Consider the following 18395-nt stretch of genomic DNA (forward strand, 5'->3'; position numbering starts at 1 on the left):
TATATATGTTCATATCTCACAAATTTGTGTGCTTTTGTTTATATATATTTTTTAAAAGCAAGTATGTATGTTTAGGACTAAAAATAAGTAAATATATTTTAAAAACAAATATTTTTTTAGGACTAAAAACAAGTACATAGTTTTTATATGATTCACATGTATATATATTTTTAGGACTAAAAACAAGTAAATATATTTTAAAAACAAATATTTTTTTAGGACTAAAACCACGTAAATATATTTTATATAATATGTTTAGAAAAAGACAAATATTGAATATAATTAAACATGATTCACATGTGCAGTATGGAACATTACCAATTTTATCGTAGTTGGATGTACGATAGAATGTTTCCTGGACGACGTGGGCTTAAACCACTTTTTGTGGAAGGAGTTGCCGCGTTTCTCTCGTATGCGTTTGCTCAAGAATGTTGTCGCAGGGAAGGAGGGGTAAGGTGTCCGTGTTTAAAGTGTGGTTGCAGAAATATTATCAGTGACCCTAGTGAAGTGAAGCGTCACTTGGAGAGAGTGGGTTTTAGGCCAAATTACTGGGTTTGGACATCTAATGGGGAAACAATGCAGGAGATGAATAGAGAGGCTTCTAGCAGTCAAACTCATATAGAACCAGATATAAATAGAGTTGATCCAGGGAGTAGTTCGTCACATATGCAGTGCCAGGAGCAATTTAATCTTGTCGAGGAGATGTTCACTGACGCATTAGGGGTGAATGTGGCGTATGATGAACCACAAGACTTAGATGGAGAAGAGCTCCCGAATGAGAAAGCTCAAAGGTTTTATCAGCTGTTGAAAGAAATAAATATACCATTGTTTGAGGGGTCTTCTGACTCTAAGCTATCAATGTGTGTGAGACTTTTGGCTGCGAAATCAAATTGGAATGTTCCTGATCAGTGTTTAGAATTCTTTGCGAGATTGATGTTGGACGCGACTCCTGTGAAAGAAAACATGCCTACAAGTTATTATGATGCAAAGAGGGTGGTGTCGAAGTTGGGATTAGAAGTTAAAAAGATTGATTGTTGCATTAAAGGTTGCATGTTGTTTTATGACAACGAATTTGGTACAAATGATGGGGAATTGGAGGAATGTAAGTTTTGCGAGAGTCCGAGGTATTTAGTTAGCAGTAAAGGAGTTGACCAAAGACAAAATCGCATTGCAGTGAAATCTATGTTCTATCTACCAATAATACCTAGGTTGCAAAGAATGTTTGCATCAATGCACAGTGCAAGCCAAATGGCATGGCACCATACAAACAGAATTAGTTCAGGCATGATGCGACATCCATCTGATGGCGAGGCATGGAAACACTTTGATAGAGTTCATCCTGAATTTGCACTTGAACCTAGGAATGTCCGACTTGGATTATGCTCAGATGGTTTCACTCCTTATAATTTTTCAGGAAATGCATATTCTTGTTGGCCAGTTATTGTTACCCCGTACAATCTCCCTCCTGAGATGTGCATGACGAAACCTTACATGTTTTTGACATGCATCATTCCGGGACCGTCGAGTCCAAAGGCGGGAATCGATGTTTATTTGCAACCTTTAATTGATGATCTCAAGAGGCTGTGGGTGGGAGCGTGGACTTATGATGTGTCTCGTAAACAAAATTTTAATATGCGAGCGGCTTTGATGTGGACAATTAATGACTTTCCTGCATATGGCATGTTGTCTGGATGGGGTACACATGGTAAAATGGGATGTCCGCATTGCATGAATCACACAAAAGCGTTTACTTTGGACTTTGGTGGGAAAAGTTCGTGGTTTGACTGTCATCGTAGGTTCTTACCTACCAACCATGAATTTAGAAGGAATAAAGATGCTTTTAGAAAAGGAATAAAAGTAAAAGATCTACCTCCCCCTCGATTGTCATCGACTCAAGTATGGAATAATGTTTGTGACCTACCAAAATTCACAGACTATGGTGAAGCACGTAGAATTAAAGGATATGGGGTTGACCATAATTGGACAAAAAGAAGTATCTTTTGGGACCTCCCATATTGGAAGGATAATTTGTTGCGTCATAATCTTGATGTCATGCATATTGAGAAGAACTTTTTTGATAATGTGCTTAACACGGTGATGGATAATGAGAAGACAAAAGACAATGAGAAGGCTAGGAAAGACATGGAACTTTATTGTAATCGAAAAGAATTGGAGTTGAAACCTCGACCAAACGGAAAATTATTAAAACCCAAGGCTTGTTACACTCTTACTCCCCAAGAAGCAAAAGCTGTATGTCGGTGGTTAAATGAATTGAGGATGCCTGATGGTTATTCTTCTAACCTGGCAAGATGTGCTGACGCCAACACTGGTAAATTGCATGGAATGAAAAGTCACGATTGTCATATTTTCATGGAACGATTACTTCCAATTGCATTCAGTTCACTGCCCAAGAATGTGCTTAATCCACTTACTGAGATCAGTCAATTTTTTAAAGACATTTGTGCTTCAACTTTAAGAGTAGACGACATCATTAAATTGGACCGAAATATTCCTGTCATTCTTTGCAAGTTGGAGCAAATATTCCCGCCAGGTTTCTTTGATTCTATGGAGCATCTCCCTGTGCATCTTGCTTATGAAGCTTTTCTAGGTGGACCTGTTCAATATAGATGGATGTATCCATTTGAACGATTCATGGGTGATTCAAAGCGATCAGTTAAAAATAAGGCACGAGTTGAGGGATCAATTTGTGCACATTATATACATCGCGAAACATCACATTTTTGCTCTCATTATTTCAATCACATGATGTTGTCTCCAAGAATCATAAGGAATGAAGTTCACTTCACTGAAAGAAGTCAATTTACCTTATCAGTTTTCGGTCGTCCAGGCCGTCCCGCAGGGAAGAAGAGTGAGCATTGGCTTTCACAAAAAGAAATGCAGTCTGCTCATGTTCATGTGCTGATTAACTGCGTTGAAGTTAAACCATATCTTGAGTAAGTATATTTTAAATTAAGTGTATATGTTTAATTGGTTAAGATTTACCTTCTCTAACCGTTTTTTCTTTTCGAAATAGGGCATTTGGTACCTACTATTATCAAAGCACAGGCGAACAACCATCGACTGGTTACACACATGCCTATTTTCCAACATGGTTTAAGCAACAATTATCATGTATTGTTACACTAAGTCCTGACTTAATACATTTGCGAAATTTGTCTGAAGGCCCTAGTCAACGTGTAAATGAATGGCACACATATTTTGTAAATGGTTACAAATTTCACACTGAGGAATGGAGTGTAGGGAAGAAAACCGTAAACAGTGGTGTAGTCGTAAAAGGAGTTACAGAGGGTGGTGAGGACGACTTCTATGGGGTTATCACACATATTTACGAGTTGGTTTATAATTATATGGACTCGGAAAATAAAGTTGTCTTATTTTATTGTGATTGGTATGATCCATCTTCTAGAGGAACAAAAATTGATAAAAAGTATAACATTGTTGAGATTCGAAGAGATAGAAAGTATAAAGAGTATGACCCTTTCATTATGGCACATAATGTTAGGCAAGTTTATTATGTACCTTATCCTTCAATTACCCCACGGAAACGAGAATGGTGTGTTGTAATCAAATCCAACCCAATGGGTCACATTGAGACTGATGAGTTAATGGAAGATGTTGCATACCAACATGATGAGATTTCACCTGTTAATGAGGTAATTGAAACCGAGGAGATTGTAAGTTTGTGTGATACTGCAGTTGATGGTCAACAAGTTGACGCAAGTATCTTGTTGTCAACAAATCCTATGGAAGAAGAGCATGAAGAGCTGGGAGAGTCTGAAGACAATAATATCATATGCGATGAAGACAACGAAGATTATGATGATGAATAAATTGAATATGTAATATTATCTTGTGTAATAGTATCTTGTGTAATATTAACTTCAGTATTTCACATATTATCTTCAGTATTTCACATATTATCTTGTGTAATAGTATCTTGTGTAATATTAACTTTTAAATATTATCTTGTGTAATATTAAATTTCAAATATTATCTTGTGTAATATTAAATTTTAAATATTATCTTGAGTAATATTAAATTTCAAATATTATCTTGTGTAATATTAACTTTCAAATATCATCTTATGTAATATTAACTTGATAATATTATCTTGTGCAATTATCTTTCAAATATTATCTTGTGTAACAGGAAAAAATGCCACCCAAAAAAGATGATAAAGGTAAGGGTCAACAAAAGCCTCGTCGCACTAGATTCATTGTAGAGGAGGTTCCTAACTCAGATATGTTTGTTCCTATGCCACGCTCTACTCCACGCTATACTACACCGCCTATGCATCCTACACCGCCTATGCATCCTACACCGCCTATGCATCCTACACCGCCTATGCATCCTACACCGCCTATGCATCCTACACCGCCCATGTCTGGATCTTTCACTGGATTACTATCCATGCCCCCTGGATCAGGTTTTTTTTGTCCTCCTGGATACTCTTACCCCACATATTTTCCTACGGAGACAGGTGGATCTAGCATGCCATTACCCATGCATATGGGGACAGGTGGATCTGGTAGCATGCCATTACCCATGCATATGGAGACAGGTGGATCTAGCATGCCATTACCCATCCCTTCAGAGGATGATACCAGTGCTCCTGGAGATACCAGTGCTCCTGGAGATACCAGCGGTCATGGAGATACTAGTGCTGAGGAGCAAACGAAGAGGAAGCGTATTTTGAAAAAAAATACGACTCAAACAATTAAGTATCATGAGGGCAGACTAGTCATTTATCCCGATGCAGGATCGTAAGTCTTTGTGTTTTTATATTATATTTTAAATATGAGTTTTATTTAATCAATACTAACTCAAGATTTTTGTTGTTTAGAATTGTTCCCTCACATCAGGCAGTATCGATCATAACAAATATTATTAAAGAGAAGTACACACAATTCTGGCCGTCTTATGGAGCTGTACATGAAGATGATAAGGAAAAATGGTTTCAGGCATTTAAGGTATAATTTACTTATTCATTTTGACATTTCCTTTTTAATTTTTGTGATATTCATGATTCTACTTTATTTAATATTTTTAAATTCATACAACAATGTAGGAGTATTGTATTTGGGATGTTAGAGATGAGGCCGCGATTAAAGAAAACTTTCACTCCAAATGTGCTGCTCGATTTTCTGATACTATGAGGAATGTTAGACTGAAATGGGAAGCAAAAGGGACACGTCCACGTTGGATAGGAGAAGATATATTCCCAAAGCTTATTGATCATTGGAATTCTGATAAGTTTAAGGAAATATCGGAGCAGGCAAAGAAAAATAGAGCATCTGAAGTTGGTGGCTGCAACTACGCAGCAGGAAGTATTAGTGTGGCTGAAGTTGCGCGAAGAATGGTAAATAAATTTATTAATTTTTTATTAAATCTATTATTTAAATGTTGCATTATGTATGATTAATTTTTTTTACTTATTTAGCGTGAAGAATTAGGCAGAACTCCACTTCTTAATGAGCTTCACATGGAGACTCATCTCAAGAGAAATGGAGAGTTTATTGACGAGCGCGCAAAAATCACACAAGTAAGTTATTTTTATATCAAAGATATTTTATTTATAATTTTTATATGTACATAGTTTATTTGAATCATGATAACATTTAACTTTTTTATAGGAGAATTTTGATAAAGAACTTGCCCTAAAGTTGTCAGAGCATCCTGAAATACCTGAACCACCACCGGGGTATCCTGTTGACCCTAGTATTGGTTTTCAAACTTGGTATAAGGTTTCAGGTGGAAAGAAGAAAAATGGGAGAGTGTATTGTGCTGGAGGGTATTCCAAAAATATCAAGCGGCGTAGTAGAGATTTCAAAATGAGATATGCTGATGGAGAAGGATCATCCACTCCACCTATATTAACCGCCGAAATGCTTGAAACTGTGAGAAACTTGGCAAATACTGAGGCAGCACAACAAGTATCAGCAAGAAATTTGGAAATTGAAGAGATGAAGAGAAAACAATTAGAGATGCAGGAGGAAATGCAAAGAAGAGAAAGAGAATTACGGGAAGAAATGAGGAGAGAATTTCAGGAAGAATTGAGGAGGCAGGCACAAGAGTATCAAGAAGCAATGCGAATTGCAAATGAGCGGTCACAAAGGTTTGATCAATTTTTTGCTTCACAGAATATGGGTGGAGGTGGATTTGGAGGAACTAGTGGATATGGAGGAGCTGATGAAGAAGAGGAGGAACAAGATGGGGGGAATAATTAAACTTTCATATTTATGTTTATTTTAATTTGTATGGAACAATTTGTGTTAACTATTTTAAACTTATTTTTAAATATTATTGTAATTTTGTATGGAATTTAATTTTTAATATATTTGCTTAAATATTAATTATTATATGTATTATAATAATTTTATTTTAATTTGAATTATTATATATATTTTTAAATTTAAATTATATTATAATTATATATATATATTTTAATTGTTATTTACGGTTTTGAAAATTTAATTTTTTTTTAAACATAGAACAGTTTGCGAGGGGCTTATCCCCAAGCAAACAAAAAATATATTACAATTTGCGAGGGGCTTAACCCCAAGCAAACTTTCTGACGCAGTCTGCCCCATTGCAGACGGCTAGCTGGTGCCTATTTCTGTAGGGTGTAGTGCAGAATTTTGAATTGTCATTTAGTGAGGGGGAAAGCACCTGGCAAATTAACGTGGTGGATAGCCCCTCGATAATGGATTTGCGACCCCCTGTTTTGCTAGGGGAGTTGTCCCCTCGCAAATTGTGTATTTGTGAGGGGTTTTTGCCTTTAGTGAGGGGTTTAACCCCTGGCAAAATGCAGTATTTCTTGTAGTGTTAACACATCAAATCATCATCAATTTCTTCATGTTCAACTCACTATCAAAACTACACCAAAACCCCAATAATCCTACAAGTATCTAAACCTTAAATCAATTATAATAATAATGATAAAACTCTCATTAACTTAGATTGTAGTTAGCTTGATTCTCGTCGCGTTCACTTTACAAATCCCTCAGTGCTCTTCGTGCCCTGGCTCTCTCCCTTTGCCTCTTCTCTAAACTTCGATCGTACAAAATGAATCTCTCTTCCCTCTTTTCTATTTTTACCCCTAGGATCCCTAATATGGATTTCCTCTTTTTGCCCTCACTTAACATCTTATAATTTACTATTTCTCCCTTATCATCTCTAACACCAATATTATTCTATTTTACTAATTAAAATAATATTAACTAATTATCTTAATTATTATATATCATCTTAAATACTCTATAATTCCCCAACACATCAACATCATCAAATAAATCACCAAAATATCATATCACACCTCATCTTCATCAAGTCATCACAACATCACATGAATCATTAAAATATCACATAAGTCAAATACTTTACCAAAAATCACTAAAACATCATCTATATCAAATGCTTCATAATAGCTCACATAAACATCACATAACTATCATATTCATCAAAACATCATGAATCATCATAGGGATTCACATAAAAACACCAAAACTTCATATATATTGAATACTTCAAAATGACTCATATATTCATGCTAAATTAATTTGGTTCAAGCACTGAGGAATAAGCTCACTTACTTATCTCCTAAACAACAAGCCTCCAACTAGGGTTTTGCTCTTCTCCAGATAAAATCAGTCTCTGATGCCCCAGGTGGACTTCATGGCCTCCCATATGCTTCAAAGTATCCTCATGCCAATTTTCAAGCCCTGACTCGTAAGATTGCTCATTCAACTGCTCGAATGTTCCACAATCGACCAGTTTGACCTAAAAGTCAACTATGGTCAAATCACAGTCAAAACTCCTGATTTTTGGTCAACATCAATATTTTGAAGTCGCATTCATCATTTGATCAAGGGTTGATCATGATTAATCAAGAAAAGCTCAGAAATCATCCAAACTTAAAGTTACTAAATTAGGGTTTCTAGGAGAAAGTCAACCCAACTTCGACTGATCATATCTCTCTCATACTTTATCATAAATTCCCCAACCAAATCTCATTATCAAGGAAATTCAATTCTCTAAAATTTTGATGTTGGGCCCAAGGTCAAGAAATGCTTCAGCATAAGAGATATGAGCCAAAAGATTACAGGTCCTTCTAGAAGCTCGCAAAAAGCTGTTTTTTGTCAGAAGCCATATCTTCAAGATAAAATCTCCAAATGCAAAAAGGTTCCAAAGTGTCTTGTATAGGACATCTTGAGATTTCCAAAAAGTCCTAGAACACATTCATGGGACAAATATTGAGTGATTTATGATTGTCAGAAGTTGGGGAAATTTGAGAAGATGCATGAAAACCTAAATGGCAAAAATCAAACTTAGGAGTAATGGGCCTATAAACTTGGACTCCTCACGTGAATATAAGCTTATTAGAGGCCCAAATACAATTTGTTATTTATCTTATGATTTTATTATATTTATTTTTGGATTTATTTACTTAAATTTAATTTAAATCAAATAAAATCAAAAATAAACCAAATAAAATCATGTAGATACCATGGAATATTCTCATTCATTGAATCAAGACCACATTCACCAAAACAAAGCGTGGAAAGGCATGGAAATAGATTTCGACCAAAAGAAGAAAGTTTTCATACACATTCAAAACAAAATATTTTCTCAATAAAATCTCATGCTCTCTCTCTCTCTCTCTCTCTCTCTCATCTTTTGACCTAACTTTGTTCCATATATAAGCACAAGTATGCAGCCTCTAAGGCAACGAAACCCTAGCCTCCAAGTAGCTCTCCCACTTGGATATCGTATCACAAATTACAGCTACTTTCAAGACATTCCAATCATCCCAATCCCTTCCTGAGATATAAAAGGGTGAGAAGGAATGCAGAACCAAGTCCTGTAACGTTCGAATCACGCATGCCATGCTTATCATTTTCGTTTACGCTTTGATTTTCATATCTTGCATAACTTTTCATTTTTATCCAAACTAACGATGTATTCAAGTTTAATATGCAGTTTAGAAGAAGTTTAGCCCATTAGTTTCGAGCTTTAACGTGTGAAACTCAACCTACCATTGTTAGGGCATAAGATGCATTCACGGTCGGTTTCATACTTGTAGTCGTTTTTAGGCCAAATGAAGGTCACAGGCGTGCTCAGAGGACCCTTTTATATTGAACCATGACCTTTGTTCCTGTTAATGCATTGTTTTTTTATTTGTGTTTTGAGATTCGCAGGAATTCGTGGAAAAATCCGCAGCAAAATCCATGGAGGAATCCGCATGTATTTCCGCAGGGCTGAAGGTTGAAGATGAAGAAGGAGGCTGCGTGGCACGTCGCTATTCGTCAGTCAAAGATCTCACTTTCTCCTCTGCGCGTGATTGGATAGTCAACAAATGGGAACTCTCTCTCCTGCTCTGATTTATTGGTCAGCCTACGAGTGGGCCAGCCTGGCTGTTGTTATTTGAATTTTGACCATTTATATGTTTTACGTATTTATTCACCCATGTCCAATCCAATAACACCAAACGAATTCACCACAAATGGCAAGGGAAGGAGATCAATGGCGTTCAGGGCGTGGGTTCAACACCCAGCTACCCCATTTGTTTTTCTTATTTTTTGTACCCTTTCTATCTTCTTCTCTTTTGGTTTTGTTGTTTTTCTTTCTTTCTTTTTTTAATTATTTCACTAACTAACCAATTAACCACTAACCTAATTAATCACTTAAAATTAATCTAAACATTTAAAATTAATCTAAACATTTACTATTAATCCAATCTTCACGAATCACCCTTCTGTTATCGGTATCAGACAATAATTCATTCAACTTGGATGTCAAGTTGGCAAGAGATGTGATGTCATTTGGAAGTTTGAACTCAACGAAAGGTTTGTTTCCATTGAAATACACTTCTGCTTTAATCAAAAATTGAGGAAGAGACATTTTTTGAGATGTCTTTCTCTATAATATATGCCCATATTTATACAACTTTGGATTCATTCTATATCACACAAAATTGTCGGTGAAATCACAACCCTACAAAACTGTCGGCAAAATCCTGCTCGTTAAAAAATACACTATCGAAAATTTCACCGAAGAACTAAATTTTCGTTCAAAATGGTAGATTTTGAAATTTCCAAAAAAATTGTAACTTACCAGAAGTTTCAAATCACTACGGGAAATTTCAATCGTACAGGAAATTTTTCAACATCGTATCAGAAATTTAGTTCGAAAAAATTGTTCTTTTATAGATAAGGGATATTTTTGGTATTAAGAAAATATAGAGGGTGCCAAGTTTAATTTTGGGGTGGTAATTAACCTCTCTAGAAAAAAAGACTGACATATTTGGCTATAAAAAGAACATTATGGATTGAATTAAAACAACGAGGAAATTGTATGTTGGTGGCTTGACGTAATAGTACCTGCCTGACATACAAATTCCTCAAAGTCAGCATTGTTGCAAGTTACTCCATCCTTTTCAAAATGAGTATCGTTTTAATAAATATTTTTTTTTTCAAAATAATGTCATTATCACTTTTCAATGTAGAAATTATTGGTATTTTTTCAATTGTGTCATTTAACTATTATTCTCTACACTAGTTTCAATGGTCAAGATCCTCTCAGTTTTCTCCATTATTATAATTTTGTGTGTAAATAGCACATATTTTCATGACATGTGACATTTATTTCTCATTTATCTAACTTTGGGAAATGCTAACCAGTGCCTTTAGGACACTCTTTAAGTGATTAAAATGGTAAAATTTCTTTAAAATGAGTGTATTCAATGCATTAAAAATGCATTGAAAATTGAAATATTGACTTTTATAAAGAATATTTTCTTTATTTAATATATTTATAGAGTGTTCTGAGGACACTGGTTAACAAAACCCTTTAACTTTATATAAATAAAACTATAATAATAGAATCTTACATTTCTTTTAGGAAACGGAGAGGATCTTATCAAGTTCCAACGAATTAAGATCATCTCCATTTTTTGATTTTTCCATTTTCTCTATTACTATAATTTTCTGTGTAAAAAATGCACATATTTAAAATATGTGTCGCATAGTTAATATTTATTTGATTTTATACCATAAAATTATAGTAATCAAATTTTTAATTTTTTTTTTTTAAAAAAAAAGAATGTCTTAAATGAAATATCCTTACCGAGTTTCAACATATTTATAAAGTTAATATACTAAAATGCAATGTAAAAAATCGACATTTATTTAGAGAGAGTATTATAATTTAGAAAATTTCTCAACCTACCCCATGGATCTCTTAAACACCACACGAAATTTCATTTTTGTCCCCAGCTTCCGTAGATGCACATCCGGAAGCACCCCATATTTTTGAAAAAATTTGATTCCTTCCATTACGGAAGCGTATAAAACACGGTGAATCTTGAGATTTTCCCAATTAAATGGAAAAATCCCAAGTTCCAACGGAACACTCTATTGTCAAACCCCAAATTTGGAAAGTTTAACGGACTTCGTCACTTTTAGATAGTATAGCTCACGAGGACACTGGTTAACAAAACCCTTTAACTTTATATAAATAAAACAATAATAATAGAATCTTACATTTCTTTTAGGAAATGGAGAGGATCTTATCAAGTTCCAACGAATTAAGATCATCTCCATTTTTTGATTTTTCCATTTTCTCCATTTTTGTGTAAAAAATGCACATATCTAAAATATGTGTCGCATAGTTAATATTTATTTGATTTTATACCATAAAATTATAGTAATCAAATTTTTAATTTTTTTTGTTAAAAAATAGAATGTCTTAAATGAAATATTCTTACCGAGTTTCAACATATTTATAAAGTTAATATACTAAAATGCAATGTAAAAAATTGACATTTATTTAGAGAGAGTATTATAATTTAGAAAATTTCTCAATCTACTCCATAGATCTCTTAAACACCACACGAAATTTCATTTTTGTCCCCAGCTTCCGTAGATGCACATTCGGAAGCACCCCATATTTTGAAAAAATTTGATTCCTTCCATTACGGAAGCGTATAAAACAAGGTGAATCTTGAGATTTTCCCAATTAAATGGAAAAATCCCAAGTTCCTACGGAACACTCTATTGTCAAACCCCATCAAACCTACCTTTCCGTGGATGTATCTACGGAAGAATTTTTCCAATTTAGGATTTTCTCAATTAATCAAACCCCATCAAACATTTCCGTAAATGTAACTTCGGAAGATTTTTTCCAATAAATTGAAAATTTGGGTTTTTCTCAAATTAATTTATAATTTAATGGAGATTTTTTTAATTAATTGAGAAAATCCAAAATTAATTAAGTTTGATGACATCTACGTAATTGTTAAAACATAGTGAAAGTTTGATTTTCTCAATTAATTGGGAAAATTCCAAATTAATTTCTCAATTAATTGAGAAAAGGAAAATGCTTATTAGTAAGAAAGTGGAAAAACAAGAAATGCAAGAATAGATCCAACCATTCATTATCACCACAACCCCATTATCTACTCTAATATATAAAAATCAATTACCACCAAATTCCCTTAATTACCCTAATCACAATCAATTTAAGATGGTTTTACATACCCCTGAGTGTAATTACACAACTAATAATCATTACATTCCAACAACTACCAAATTCCCTTAATTACCCTAATCACAATCAATTTAAGATGGTTTTACATACCCCTGAGTGTAATTACACAACTAATAATCATTACATTCCAACAACTAGTTTAATGCAAATCTTTTTTATTGGAATATGAAAAAGATGCACTACGTTCTATGCCACTCATTGCATTGGAACATTCATCTTAATAAACCCTACCCTTTCATTTTTTCTCCCTAGAGCTATATATTCGTACAATACAAAGTTCCAACCTTGCATGACAAAACTCTTCCTCCTTTCAGTTGCCGTTTTCAATCAACACTTGAGCGGTATATTTCGTTTCTCCTTCCCCCAACCAATATTGAATGCCTAAACTCTTCCTCCTTCAAATTGCCGTCTTCTTTTTAATTTTATTTTTGAAAATACCTTCTCTCTCTCTTTCTCTCTCTCTCTATAGTTTCCTTCATCTTCATCCTTTAGTTACTTCCTTATCTTCTTCATTTTAATTTCTTTCAATTTATTCTTTCAATTTATTTAGATACAACTCAATAAACAAACGTTTTTTCAGGGTTATGCATCAATCTGTTTAGGACTGAAGATTTTTAGATAAATCGGTTATAAAAATCACCGACGCACACCAATCAGCAGTCAGAGCCAGAATTTGCGAGAAGAAGAAGTTATCGAGGGAAAGAGAGAGGATCGCATATTGTACCTGAAATAAATTTCACGCAAAACTACACAACATCTTCCAACAACAAATAGTGGCATCAATAACGAACCTGGGGATTCGTCACCCCCATAACTTTCAGGTCGGTAATCGTTTTCAATTTCTTTTGCTTTCAAATTGTGCTGTCATCAATTGATTTTTAACGTATGTTCGAATTTGTTTGGTTGATTTGTTTTGTTGTTGTAATTGTTCAGAGCTAGAATCAAAAGGGAGCATTTGCGAGAGAGATTTTAGAGTTTATAGGACCAGAGTTTCTGAAGCTTGAACAGTGGAAGAGAACGTGAGAAAGAGGAATTCGAGAGACATAGAAATTTTGTTGTTTGTTGTTAAGAGTGAGAGAGAGAGAGAGATAAAGAGCTTGAAAAAAACAGAGAGCGGAGGCAATGTGTGAGAAAGGGGGGCAGGCTCCATCTCATAACCTTAGGTTTTTTTGTTTCATGTTGTTTACCTTGGGCTTGATCCCATGCAGCCCAATTCTATATTTTCTTCCATTCTACACACTATACCAGCGCACCCCTTCTATATGCTTCATTTGCTTTGGGCCTGCAAGTTTAATGGGACCTCTTCTACTTTTAATTAATTTAATCTATTTTAATATATATAAACTAATTACCATTAAAATGACTTCTTTTCCCAAACCCTATTATACTTCCAACATTTTTACTCAATTAAAGAAATTAACGCATCGGAAACAGAAAATTAACCTTTTGAAATCCTACTCTATTTTCTTTCATATCCCACCATCATTTACTATTGCATTTTCCTTGGTTGCATTTTCCACCATCATTTATCATATGTAACTTCAGATTTGTGTAGACAAATTTTTCCTTGCCTATTCATTAATGTATTTTTTGCAGTGACAAAAAGTAGAAAATTTGACTTCATCAAGATATTAACTACCACAAAGGCTTCATATCAAGATATTCACGCTGAATGGTTGTTTGTGTAATAAGCATGATGTTTTGTTTTGACATGTGAATAATAATACTGATTTAGCAATCCCAAATTATTTATCATAGAAATACTAATATTTCTAAAATTAATATATATTAATAATATCTGTCATTAAAACCTATGAAATCTTATAATCATTACACTATCTTTTATTTATTTCTTTATTGACTATCTCACGTTTCCAAAAACAAAATCTCTGCATTCCAAGATTTGAAGGATTTTTAAATTTTTTTTGACAAAAAAAGGATTTTTAATTAGTTCAATCAAATAGACACTTTTTGGGTAGATAATTAATGTAATTTATGTTAAAAAAATATGATTTTTTCAATAAATAAATTATTAATAATTTTAATTATAAATTATTAATAATTTTAATTATAAATTAAATTAGTTATATATTCAATTGAATCAATCATATTTTTATACATGATATAATGTCGATGCAAAAAATTATATCATTTTCCTTTTTTTTTTTGACGAATACCTTTTCTTATTATAATTTTGTGATTTTGAATAATCAAATATTCTTTGTTAGATACAAATAATTATCTTTTAAAAATGATATACAGTTCTCAACTATAACATTATTATATTTTAAAAGTTATACTAAATTTTAATAGAAAATAAATTTCAAGTTTTAATTAAAACATATAATAATTATTCAATAAATATTCAAGAATTTGAAATGTAACATTCAAATTATTATTATGAGAAAATCATTTGAAATCAATTTTAAGTTCTACAAATTAAAAAAATAGTAACTATTGTTTTAGTTTTGAAACAAATCACACTTCATAATATTTAATTATTATTATTTAATTAAAAGTTAAATTATTTTATGTCTTTTGACCTAATCTCATGTATCGAGAGTGAATGTAATTATTCAGTAAGTTTTCAATTTTAATGTTTTCTCTACCATCATTATTTTTTAATGTTAATATCTACTTTCTATACTGAAGGCTATCAATGCACCATAAATTAAGAAAACTAGTCATAATAATAATGAATATAATAAAGTAAATGCATCCTCCATAAATCGATTTATATTCCAAAGCAGCTACATAAATTGGTCTGTGAATCTATCAATTTCCATAAAAAATCAGGAACGCTGGAAACATTTTGTTTTTCTGCTACTACAACGAAAATCGGATAGTGAAAAGTATTTTTTTTAATTTCGAACCTTTATTTTCTAATGTAGACTTCACTTTAACACCAAAAACAACCTTCAAGTTTAACTTTAATTGCTGATCCATTTTGCAGCAAGTAGTATATAGTAGTAGTCAATGACCAAATTTCAATCTTTATACTATTATAGTATAGATTGCTATACAAATTATTAGAATCTCCAGCTCTAATATGTGAAATAAAAATAGTTTTGCATATTTTAATTTTTTTTGTTAACGGGTTGTCGTAGTTTTTAAAGGATTTAATTTTATGTTTTTTTTTTCTACATTAAGTTTTTTTACCATTATATAAGAAAATATATTATAAAGAAAAATATAATTAATTAATATGCTAATTCGTGTAGACATAAAATCACCTAATAAATTTTGAGAGGCATTTTATCGTAAAATAAGAAATACCAAAAGATAATTATTTTTTATTATAATGAATACACACAATTTTAATAGCGCATGTAAAAATTTAGTCACATTAAATAAAAATATAGTAAATATTATATAATAATTATATATTTATTAAATAATAATTATATACATGTTAGTTTTAAAATTGTAGTAGATTCAAACAATTTCAAATTATAATTATTGTACTCAAAATTATAAGAAGAAAATATAAGTATATTGATTTATTCATTTATGTGTATTAATTTATTCATTCTAAATAGATATGACACTTCTCAATGTTTGGCTATTTTTTTATCCACTTTTTTATGCAATGATATAAAGTAATAATGAAAATTGACCTAAACCTTTTTAATTAAGATAATTGATTTTTATTTTAAATCTAATCAATAAATAAAAATATTGATTTAATTTTGAATTCAAATTATTTTAAGAATTCATCTTTAATATATTAATATATAAAAACTAATTACCATCAAAAGTACTTTATTATCCTATGAAAATCAGTTTTAAGGGTGTTTTCATGGGCAAGTAAGTCATTTTCATTTGTAAATCATTATTAATTATAAATAATTGCATTTCATTTATTTAGTAAATTTTATTTAATTATTTAAAGATTTTATTTAATTTTTATTGACCCATTGGTTTTCTCCATACACTCTTTCAAGTGACTGATTTGAAATGGTCTATTTTTTTATTTTATACGTTTGATTTTGGATAGTTATCAATATATTATCAATATATTTGAATTTTAGTTATCAATATATTATCAATATATTTGTATTTTAGTTATGAATATATTTGGATTTACAGTAGTTAAAATTATTTTTTACCTCACATTTGATATTTATATTATATTTACTATAAAAAATATTATTTTTATATATTATTTTGTAATGTATCCTCAATAAGTAATATGATTTACCTTTAAAAATATATTATTTTATAACTTCTCCTTCCATAATTAATTTATCCTTCAATATATTTTGTTTACTTAAAAGTAATATATTTTTCTTCATTAATAAATTTATTTTTCAATAATATATTATTTTTTATTTACTTCTTCAATAGTAAATTTATTTTTGTTTACTAATAAAAACAAAACAATATTTATATGAAATTGAATGGCTTATATTTTCTAGAAAAACAATAATGACAATATGAAAAAAAGACAATAATTGAATGAGAATATGAAAATATTAATTGAATGATAATAAGAAAAATATTTATTCAATGATACATATATTTGTTTTTATTAAAAAACATGAGAAAATTATGATTGATGAATAAACAAATTTTTTTATGAAAGACACAAATTTATTTCTTTCACCAAAAATAAAGTGTCTTCATGGTTCGGATTCACTGAAGTTCAAGGGAGAGTTAAAAAAGGATTAAGATTTGATTTAATTCATAAAGTAAATATGATTTTTCAATTTATTTATTTCAATCTAAATTAAAAATTAACTACACACAAATAATTATAAAATGCATTAAATTTACTTTCTTTGTTTTTCATGAAAAACACATTTTTAATGCTAATTAGAATTCATCTTTAATTTTTCTTAACCATCGTTAATTACAGTTCCAAATGATAAGGAATAAAATATGTAGTATAAATTAGACAAGCTTACTGTATAAGCTTCCAATTAAATTATTACTATTTTTATTATGTGACTCTTTACGTGTCAAATATTTATGTTTCAAATAATTCAAGCATCCTTCATTTCTTTTTCCAATTTAATTATTTTGATTCTCAATGTTAATTGTAGCTAACAAGTCTTAAATGCATTATTTTTTAACAGAAAGGTCGCACGTGAAAAAAGAAGAGTCACAAACACCGCTTTTGAACCACAGTCCTTTCTAATTTCTTCCGCACAATGTTATTTATTACTTTAAATATTAATCATATTTAATCATATTTGACCTAAAGTCTTTTCCCAAACCCTATTATACTTCCAACAGTTTTTCTCGGTTAAAGAAATTAACATATTGGAAACAAAAAATTAACCTTTTGAATTCCTACTCTATTCATTCATCAAATTTTTGTTTCGATTTATAGTAAATTTATGATTCACACCAACCTCTGCGTTTGGTTTACTTGCCTTTTATTTATTAATGTATTTTTTTTCCAGTGACAAAGAGTAGAAAATTTGACTGCATCAAGGACATTAACAAAACAAAAAAATGTGGAGATGGTTCGATGGGAGAACAGTCTCATTTTTCATTAAATTTTCATAATAATCAACATTAAGAGCTTATTAATAACAATTATACATTAATCAACCTAATAAAAAGATTATGTTGAGTTAACAGTTCCAAATTATTAATCATAGAAATAATAATATTTTTAAAATTAATATATAATAATAATAATATCTCTAAAAGTTATTTATGGCTAAAAAAATTCACACGATTAACTTTTTTTTTTTGTTTTCCAATCCTAATTTATTTAATAAAATATTAAATAGTTTTATTTTATTTTATCGCAATCCTTTGTCATTGATTAAACTGAACCTGTTAGACAAAAAAATAGATTGATCTTATATACGTTC

The 18395-nt window shown here is 31.1% G+C and overlaps 2 protein-coding genes across 2 annotated transcripts; both read left to right on the forward strand.

Annotated features, from left to right (window-relative positions):
- Positions 1 to 348: 348 nt before the first annotated feature.
- On the forward strand, positions 349 to 2795 carry LOC131650314 (uncharacterized). The gene is made up of 3 exons (XM_058920027.1): positions 349 to 1004; positions 1209 to 2685; positions 2781 to 2795. The coding sequence occupies exons 1-3, from the start codon at positions 349 to 351 to the stop codon at positions 2793 to 2795; spliced, it is 2148 nt and encodes a 715-aa protein (XP_058776010.1).
- A 1381-nt stretch (positions 2796 to 4176) lies between these two features.
- On the forward strand, positions 4177 to 6248 carry LOC131650315 (uncharacterized). Its single transcript, XM_058920028.1, has 5 exons — positions 4177 to 4784; positions 4865 to 4991; positions 5090 to 5380; positions 5462 to 5563; positions 5655 to 6248. Exons 1-5 carry the CDS (start codon positions 4177 to 4179, stop codon positions 6246 to 6248), a joined length of 1722 nt encoding a protein of 573 aa, XP_058776011.1.
- The last annotated feature ends 12147 nt before the right edge of the window (positions 6249 to 18395 follow it).

This window comes from Vicia villosa, linkage group LG2 (assembly GCF_029867415.1).
Source record: "Vicia villosa cultivar HV-30 ecotype Madison, WI linkage group LG2, Vvil1.0, whole genome shotgun sequence".
Taxonomy (NCBI): domain Eukaryota; kingdom Viridiplantae; phylum Streptophyta; class Magnoliopsida; order Fabales; family Fabaceae; genus Vicia; species Vicia villosa.

Excerpts from the sequence above, each read along its gene's own strand:
- LOC131650314 (XM_058920027.1), top strand. The coding sequence starts at position 349 with ATGTTTCCTGGACGACGTGGGCTTAAACCACTTTTTGTGGAAGGAGTT. Across the intron at positions 1,005-1,208 it reads GCAAAGAGGGTGGTGTCGAA|GTTGCAAAGAATGTTTGCAT; the intron begins GTTGGGATTAGA and ends AATAATACCTAG.
- LOC131650315 (XM_058920028.1), top strand. The coding sequence starts at position 4,177 with ATGCCACCCAAAAAAGATGATAAAGGTAAGGGTCAACAAAAGCCTCGT. Across the intron at positions 4,785-4,864 it reads ATTTATCCCGATGCAGGATC|AATTGTTCCCTCACATCAGG; the intron begins GTAAGTCTTTGT and ends TTTGTTGTTTAG. Across the intron at positions 5,381-5,461 it reads CTGAAGTTGCGCGAAGAATG|CGTGAAGAATTAGGCAGAAC; the intron begins GTAAATAAATTT and ends TTACTTATTTAG.